The sequence below is a fragment of the Diuraphis noxia genome, unplaced genomic scaffold (assembly GCF_037042655.1).
Source record: "Diuraphis noxia isolate RWA-SAM2 unplaced genomic scaffold, SU_Dnox_SAM2 contig0002, whole genome shotgun sequence".
Classification (NCBI taxonomy): domain Eukaryota; kingdom Metazoa; phylum Arthropoda; class Insecta; order Hemiptera; family Aphididae; genus Diuraphis; species Diuraphis noxia.
Window position 1 is genome coordinate 72,112,174 of NW_028301712.1, and position 10,468 is coordinate 72,122,641.

Consider the following 10,468-nt stretch of genomic DNA (forward strand, 5'->3'; position numbering starts at 1 on the left):
AGCTTACATGTACCGGTTACGGTTCCACGATTGTTCGTATAGTTTTGGTAATAATAGTTCTTTTCAGATCACTTCCAGCGCAACTATGGCAAATTTAAAAATTGGCACTCATAAAAGTTCAAAGTACAATTAGATTTCTAAATATTTTTTTTGTTTTAAATATTGACTTTAAATAATAGTAATGGTGGTTGTGAAAATGTATTATGTTAAAAAAAAAAAAAAAATTAAAGTGATAATGAGTGAACGGATAATGGAGCCACAGTGGTGTAGCTAAATTGTCTATCTAACACGCCGTGTTACCATGAGAATAATAATAATATTTTGGAATAGAATTTAAAATAATATATTTATCTGTATTGGATTAAGTATTAGAGTAATTTAAAAATACGTTTTAATCAAAGATCAATTATTATTTTTGGATGTTTAAAGGACGCAAGGTATACGTTCTACTTTTAATATATTTAGGAAGCTTTTAAGCCCATGTTTCAACCTCTTTTATAATCCTAAAAATCTTTAATGTCACTGCCTTGACGTTCATTATTATTTCGTTCAATGTGGTACTAATTTCGTATACTGCAATATTATAATATTATGTACTGATGAAGACTGAACACGTTGCGTTTTTCTTGTGTCCCGCAGGTAACATGTTCGAATGCGACTGCGGCCTGTTGTGGATGAACCGATTGGCCGTCGAGACGAACAACGAACAGGTGGAACGCGAGCTAACGACCGCCCAATGTCAGATGAACGACACGGCCGACAACGACGGCGGCGACTTGGCCGATTTGAAAGTGTCTGGCCCGCGGAGCGCTTACGGCGACGGTGGCTACGGCGCGAACCAAGTGGACGCCGATACGACGGTGGACAAGGCGATATCGGTTGGCGGCGTCGGTGGAGGAATGGTGGGCGGGGTCAACGGGGGATTTCCCAAGTCACTCGACGAATCGCAGGTGATCGCCGTCAGCACGTTGAACGAGGACACGTGCCCGGGCAAGGAGCAGCCGCTCGTGGACGGGGCGCCGGACGCGGCCCAAAATTCGGACCGCGTGCTCTGGGAGTCGACCAAGTCGGCGGCGGGCACAGGCTCCGTTCTCCGAGCGCCACTCGGTCGGTCGACCCTGCCCGTTCTCGTCTCGGTGGTCGCCATCATCGTTTCACGTCGCTGTTAGGCCAACAACTACACGTCCTCTCGCGCGATCATATTATTATATGTTATTATAATAATATTATATTATATAAACTTACATAAATACGTTTTCGATTAAGGTTTATGTGTGTGCGGGTGTGCGGGTGTGAGGGTGCGTGGGTGTAAAGGGTGGCCAAACGTCGTACACGAAACGTGCGTAAATGATATCGACACGATAAAATAAAATAATTTAATATATATATATATATATATGGCACACTGCGCATCATTGCGTACCTCGCCTATATATAATATTATGTCCGTCGTCGCGGTTTATACTTTTTAGATGCGATCATATTATATTGTAGTAACATTGTATTTTCCTTCGCTACCGGTGCGGTTTCCAAATCGCTTGAAATTTCGCATAATTAACCAAAATATATTATAGGCACTGCGCAATCATCCACATGTTTGCAGTTACATGTCGCTGAAAATGCATTTTTCCAATGTAAAGCATCAACAACTATACATCGCTACACATTTGCAGTATGATGATAATATAATGTAGGCAAGTACTCGTGACGAAATAACGGTATTATCATTCAGGTTGTATGGGTACCGTTCACGAATTTATTGTTTATTTTCGAACTCGTTTCGTGTTTTTTACGCATACGATTTAAAGAAAAAAAAACCATAACATTCTTTGCACCGTAACGATTCGTAAAGATTATTAAAATATAATATAAAATAAAATAATACAAACATATTTTACATTAAAACTGCATAATTTTTCTGACAGTTGATAAAATAATAATATTAAGGGGTTAACGCGGCCTCAATTTTAATATAATAATATTTAGAACGAATCGACGAGCCGACAGAACGTATAAACATAAGAAGCGGAATGTGCGGCCACCCTAAATATTATACATAAACATATTATGTAGTTTATATGATATATATATATTATATATATAGATTTAGATATACCTAGATGTGAGCATAATATATTGTAATGATGAAAATCAAAATATTACTATTATTCATTCGTGTTTTCGTAATAAATAATAATAATAATAATAATCTTTCGTCACTATAATATTATATTTTTGTTTGCTGTTTTTGCATGATACGCATAATGTATTATTAGTATTATTATTGCAACAGTAATATTATAATATTTTAATCGTTAATTATTTCTTTCGATATATATTATTGTATTTAAATTAAATCACAAGCGATAGAATCATTGTGTTTAATAATATTAAATAATGGCTTATATATACCAAAACACAATGACCGATGACGGTATGATACATCCATAACGTCTGACCTATAGGTCACAGCACATACTAGTTAACAGACGAAAATCAAAATAAGCAAAAGTGAAATATATATAAAAAAAAAAAAACACTCACACAAATTGCATGGAAATTTACGTCGGTGCTTCAACTGTAAAAAAAAACATATACTTCAGATACTGAATACGATAGGCTATTCAAATAATATATTAATAATAATATTATTATAATCTAAAGCGTCTATCGGCGGCCACCGCGGTCGTTTATAATAATATCATTACACGGCCCGTTTACATAATATAATACTCGATCCGGAAGACGGGTGATAAGAAAAAAATTATGTTTTTTTTTTTACGTAACGAAGTTATCATATTTCCCGAGAATCTGGAACGAAATCGCGTGTGAATATAATATAGTGTACGTGGATAAAAGCGGCTATATTATATTATACATGTCGTGTTATTAGTTTGTTTCTCCCGGTTGAAAACCCAAGAATGGACCGCCGTCCGCCGAGTGCACTGCAATATTCTTTGAGAGTGACTAAATAATGTAATAATAATAATAAAATAAACTAAATAATATACGTAACAATAATAATGTAATACGAACTAGTGGAACAAGTCTATCTCGCTTAATATTATTACATCGATATTTTGATCGGCACATATCGCACATAATGCAACAACAATTACATGTATGCAGCAACTGCAGTGGCTCGGTCGAGGTTATGCTAAGAAGATGAGAGGGTTGAGGGGCTGATAATTTAGACGATGCCCGCGCGAGATCGGTATGCTGATGGCTTTCGGAACATGACATTTTATATGACTTTAGTAGCAACCTTCAATAGTTACAAATTAAAATTATTTTAATACGCGGTCATACGACTTAAGCGTTTTTAATTTTTCCGAAATTTTGGAGAGAGCTCAGCCACCTCAATGCGTTAGGTATACCTACGTTCGCGTTGTATATATACGGGTTGTGAATCGGTATAAGATCAGCCGACAACGATTCGAAACGAATAAACAGGATATGAACATCCGGAACATCGGAACACCGCGAACGATGTTCCACTGCCGCCATATCGTTTCGAACAACTTTATAATATGTATACAATTTACTGTACAATAGTGTATTGGCACGTGTAAATAAAACGATATCACACACATATGAGCCTATTAAAGTTACAACTGCAGTCGTCGACATGTGATACGTACAGTGTTATTGTATAATAATATTATTACATCGGTGCCGTCTTTGCGATGTATTCCATTGCGTCATATATTACATTCCTCATTATATTATAATAAGCCTTATTCTTCTGCAGCTTTTTTTTTTTATTCTCTATGTTGTCAAACGGTGCATTTTCTCGGTTATATTACTGCGTCCGTTTTAAGTGTGTAATTGACATTATATAAGGTACGTTCGTTAACGTTAAAAAATTACGTGCCCGATTCGATAATTGCAATTTTGTTTTTCGTGGAACCTTTCGCCTTATTTTTAAGCTCTTGTTTGTTTTTAAATTGATGCTTAAATATCCGAAATCATTAAACTATTATGCGATAGTTGCATGATCACTTAATCCAAAATAAAAACTAATGCTCTTTAATGTAAAATTAACATTTTTCATAAGAAAAAAAAATTATTCATAAGTCCATCCCTTCAATTTTAAATGATTAATATATATAAACATACTATATGTTGTATTATATGAGTGTTGTTTGAAATAAAATAATATTAATTTTAACGTCGTTTTTAATAAACTAAACATATATATAAAACATTTAAGGTAGAAAACAAATTTGAATTTTAAAAATCCATATTACATGTATTATATATTAAGAAATATTTATGTTATTTTATAATTTTTTTAAGTTGTGTTATTATCAGAGGTTTCTTCTCATTAACTCACAACTAAAAATAATATATACCTAAATAATATCATCTATTGTAATAATTATGAATAGATAACTATATTTTCGATTTTAGACTACCGAAATAATATTTTTATGTGTTTAACGCAATTATACGTGGATTTATTTGTATATATATTTTTTTCTTCATAAAATAGTTGTAATATCAGTTATTTATAAGGTTATATGCGCGTAAAACGCATTATTATATTATATAATGTTTTATTCATTCACCGACCTATAATATTTTATTATTTTGTACTCGTGCATGTGTGTACGAAAAAATTAGAACAAAACGGATACGTCGAAATCACTGTAAATTAAAAGCGAAAAATAGAAATATATATGTACACATTAAGTTAGTGTATTAAGTTTTCAAAACACGTAATGACTATTATTTAACCCATCCTACCTGTTAAAACCAATCTTCGTTTTGTATCGAATAAAAATCGTATTATATATTATATACATATGTTACTTTCGTTATTGAATGGTTTTCCTTTTAGAAATATTATCCATATAACTATATCTACTTCTGGTTGGAAAATAACCACTTGTCATTATACTATATTTATAGCCCGTCAATATACAGCAGTTGAACGCCGCCGATTTTGAAGTGGAGCCGCCACTGCGTCATGTTTAATTTAATTGTATAATATAAAATATAGACATAAGCTTCTACTCATCATGTAATGGGTTTGTATATGATATAATATATATAAATATGGTACGGCTGTAGCTTACGGGTAAATATTTGTCTGCCAATCATTGTAGACGAGTCCAAACCTCTCGACATTATATAATAATATAGTCGTTTCGAGAAGGTGTTATACTGTTATTTGACACGGACAGCTGTAGCCTACAAAGTATATTTGAAGGCTACACACAAAAAAATGTGTTGGTATAATATAATATTTTATATTATGCCTCTCCTTCACGGTTTTATACCTATACGTTATACACAAAGAGAGTTTTATTTTTCGACCAAGTAAACCTACATACATTTGTGTTCTGTGCTATTTGTCTACGTTACTGTATCAACATGTCGCATGTTTGTACGAAATTGTAAGAATAGATTCAGCCACTGGAAAATTGACATGGATAAAAAAATGTTTGAATTGAACTCTAATGTGTTGTACATACCTAAAACAAAGCATGTTACACCAATGCCTCCCTTCAAACATATTATAATATTAATATGTACATATAGGAAAATATTATTATTCATAAATAATAATAATATTTAATACTCGTACAGTATAGGTTACAAAAATTATTATAGTAAATTAATTTTTACATCGCAATTTATTCAACGTCAAAATGTCGATACCATGATACAGGTCTTTCAAAATTATTCATCAGATTCAGAATTACAGACTACTAAAATCGGATGAATCATTTTGAAAATACCCTGTATATTTAACTGAATATAGGTATGACTGGTGGAATGGATTCATTATGAAATTCTTACCATTAGATTAAAACTCCTATAGATTAAATTCTAAGAACCGCCTCACTATTGCATCACCCAAGAGCAGCCTCAACAATTCATATAAACGCATTATGCCCTACAACTGAAAAAAAAAACATTTTACACGATATAATAGAATATTATAAACAAGACGTAAATGTATTTTTATAAAATTACTTATTCTGATCACAATATCACACGTCAAATTCATTTCCACTTTAAAGCCAACATTTATTAAGATTACGTACACTAGGTTAGTCATTTATTTTAGAAATACTCAAACATGTTGGTAAAATAAAATATAATATATAGTTCACAGACTATATCTTATGCAATATTATTATGTGCTTTATCTATAGTGAAATATTGAATGTGCACATAACATTAACAGCTCAAATTCATTTACGATTATTAAATTTAATATTATAAAAATGTAATTATATCCAAATTGATATACATATAGAGTGATTCATCAAGTACGTTCGACCCTTATTTTTCTTCAATAATACAATATAATTTTAAATCAGATTTTTGAAATTTTAAATATTCAAAATTAAACTGAAAATCTATTAAAAAATTAGATTTTGAATAATTGTATTATTTAAAAATCAAAAACTAGTGTAGCAGTGTCATGGGCTCGTAAAACAAAATAATTTTCTACAGTAACTATTATTGGTTCATACCCACTTTGCCGAATCCCAATTTGCCGACAACTCAGTTTGACGATAAATATACCAGTTTTAAAATATTCCCTTTTCGCCGACAGTCTAGTTGTTAATGATGAATTGATGAAGTGAAGAAAACTGTTCGAAGAATATGTGCCTTAAGCTCTGGTGCCTATCGATGAAATAGATGAGTGTTGGTCAATTATTCATGTTGAATCACCAGTTAATGAAAGTAACTGAAAACGATTTAGTTATAATTTGAATAGTAAATATAATATTTACTTTTTTTTAGGCATTATAAAACTTATGTATTATTTTGTGGAGTTTATGTTTGACCGGAAAATTTGGTATCATAATCATTTCAACACCGATAGGACAAGGACAACTAACCACTTAGAATCTTAGCATGCAGCTTTAAACCGGAGTATAATTCGGCCAGAGCCGAACATATTTGTGTTGATAACTGAAATAAAAAATCAACAACAAAGTTTTGAACTTGATCTACAAGCCCAGAAAAACGGTAATCCAAAACCACTAACTAAAATGAAATTTCGAAAGCTTGAAGAAAGATTAAAAAATTCAAAGGATAGGTAAATATTATAAAATAATTAATTTTTACATGTATAATGGTTATTATATATGTAATTAGTTTTTATTTTTTTCAGATTGAAATCAGAAGAAATCTCTTTAATAGAGTACCTATGTGGCTATGTCGATATAATAAAATATCATATAGGTAATCATACAATAATTTTATAATTTTTTTATTTATATTTACTTATATATATATATAACATATCTACTAACCATATTTTATACATGAATAATATTTATAATTACTTTTATTTTTATATAATATATCTACTGACCATTTATATATGAACAATAATTTATACTTACTTTTATCTACTGACCGTTTATACAGGAACAATTTATATTTACTTTTATTTTATATATTATAATAATTAAATAATGTACCTACTGCATTTGGGAACATGTAAATAAATAGTCAGCGAACTGGGATGTCGGCGAACTGGGGTGGCGAATTGGGATTCGGAAAATTGGGTTTCGGCGACGTGGGAATACATGACTATTATTTACATAGGTAAAAAGTTAAAGATATCGAGATAAATATGGACAAAAAAAGTGGAACACTCCCAAACACCTACGATGGATGTACGCAACAATAATGATATAATGATATAATAATATAATATTGTACGCCGTCGTGTGACTTTTTCCGGGCGGCATTTTTCCCTCGTCGGAACGAGCGTGATTGAGTGTCATACGTCATTCGATTTGTGAGAAAATTCGTCATGCACACAAAATATTATATATTATACATTTATAAATAACATAATAAATATATCATATAGTTGGATAACCGTCGGTGCTGCTTCCGTTTATTACACACCTAATAATAATATAGTTTAAGCTCTGAATACGACCTGAAGATTAACACCACACAGCCCTGGCAATATATATTATATATATATATCATAAACACGACCGTCGTCGTCGTAGGTACGTTTTACTTCACGCTCACAAATTTGCGTATTAAATAATCGTATATTATAAGTACTATGCATATTGCATACCTATACGGCTATACGTAATAATTTTCCGGACATTTTTATTTATACGGCCAATTACGAAAATTTATATTCGTATTTAGAGAGACAACGCAACTGTAGCACCGCTCATTAAAACGCATACCAATATACCTATATCACATTGTTAACCATGCGGCGTGTAGCGTTTAAATATTTTGTTTTATTTATTTGTGTGATATAATTATAGCTACATGATGTGCGCACTATTGTTTCTAATATAATAATATATTGTACATTATACACGTCGGTAGAATTTTTTACATACAATTTTAGAAAAATAGAAACAATTGTTGTACTCTCTGTTACAATATTTAATGTCATATTATATACCTAACTCTACCTATAACCATTGTTCCGTTAATCGTTTCGATATTGCTTATATAAATTATTACTCACAATAATGATGGTAATTATGAACGAATGAAAATATAACTACCAACATGCTGTATTAATCCTGTCCTTTTGGCACCTGGCATCACGTTCGCAAAAACACTTAACAGATTATCATACAGGTTTTTTTTATGTCATTATAGGTTGTTCGGATATTTATTTTTTTTTAGTATAACGAATTCACTTTGACGCGGAAACATCAAATAGGTGCGAACATGATGACGTTTTTAAAAGATTATTTCAGTTTAATATTTTTTTTCGATATTGTCACTACGGCGACTATTAAAATTTTCAATATTTGAACGCTATGCGATTTTAATTCGTGATTATTTTTTTTAAATTGCACATAATGTATTTCAAAGTATGTATCTATCGTATAAATAATGATTACTGCAGTTATTTACTCTGATCATGATAAGGCTTGTATATAGAGTTTGTGACGGATCATTGATTTCCCATCACCTTACTTCGGATAGATACGCGATATCGGGAATCTCCCCGTTGCTCGACAATAATATATTTCAAATTCCAATTTACCATAATATATATATAGTATACATATTTATTTAATAATGTATATTACACTGTGTGATAATGAAATAAGTGCTAAATAATAAAGTTTTATTTTCCTGACACATAACTACAATAACAGCTATTATAGATGACACATTATAGACACAATTACACTGAATTAATTCACACGCTCACCCTCTATTTTTTCATTTTAAGATCAATTTAACAAATTATGCTTTATGAATTTTTAAGCAAAGGTAATTTTCATATTTTCAAATTCAGTGAGTTTTAGCACTATTTGAAGACACTGTGACGATACAAACTTATTTTTTTCAAATGAAAACAATGATTTATCTAAATCAGAATTCATATAAATAATTTCTAAGGTATTAAAACGTATATACTAATGTCCTTACTATACAAAGTGGTGTCATTGTTTTCAAAACTACAAAAATATATTATGTAATATTTAATCATATTAAGCATAATTCATCATATTATTGTAATAATCTATAATCATACAGTTTTACAAAGTATAAAATGGTGATTCATTAATTATTTTATAAATCATTTCATTATTTAAATAAAAAATAGGGAATAACACTACTTGTGAACCTCCCTATATTTATATTCGAAGTATAAGACTATAAATTACTATACTAATATTATTAAAACATTATTGTTATGACATCAAAATGTCCTAAATTGCTAAATATTAAAAATAAAAATTTAAATTAATAGATAATAAATGCCCTGTTTTATATATTACTATATTGTACTGTATATAGCGCACCACGATTACTTACATATTTTTATCAATCAGTCTAAATAATTAATAATAATAATAATAATTTCTAATGAAAATTTAAATCAATAAGTATAAAATAAATCAACTACGCAAATAAAGTGTCCGAAATTTACGATTTGATGAAAATTGTTAGATTTATTTGCTTTTCTCGAAGTTCCAACCATCGCCATCGTTTGGAAATCTCTCGATCCCTGTCGACCTAAAACTCTCTACTAACCGAAAAAGTAATGGCAGTTCTCGTTTTTAGGTCAATTATTTGTTGTTATAAATATTCGATAATATGCACGTCACTTTGTTTTTAACGTGATGGATTTAATGTATTAAATTTTCTATCTGCACAAAATAATTCACAGAAATAAAATTCACACGAATTATTTTTAATAAAAATAAAATAAGCCGCGTCTCCGTTTAGTACGAAATTAAATGGAACCGACATAATTCTATTATACGTAATCTTTATTTTATATGATACATTGTATCATTAACATCAAAGACTGCTCTTCAAAGTACCTATTTAAAAAAATTAAAATGTGCTGAAACACGGCCTGTGCTATATTGCCTAATAAAACGCATTAATTAATTATTTTATTAACATATTTTATATGATGATTTTTCTCAGTTATAACTATGAAACGATGGTGTTATTAAATACCTACTTAAACAATACTTAT

General features: G+C 30.3%; 1 protein-coding gene across 2 annotated transcripts in view; it reads left to right on the forward strand.

Moving 5' to 3' along the window:
- Positions 1–4,801, forward strand: part of LOC107173432 (leucine rich repeat protein connectin) — a 273,851-nt gene extending 269,050 nt beyond the window's left edge. For both annotated transcript variants that reach the window (XM_089219655.1, XM_089219654.1), the window contains one exon: positions 640–4,801. In XM_089219655.1, the coding sequence (XP_089075781.1) occupies positions 640–1,169 (530 nt within the window). In that variant the 3' untranslated portion in view covers positions 1,170–4,801. The remainder of the gene's footprint in view (positions 1–639) is intronic.
- Positions 4,802–10,468: the final 5,667 nt, after the last annotated feature.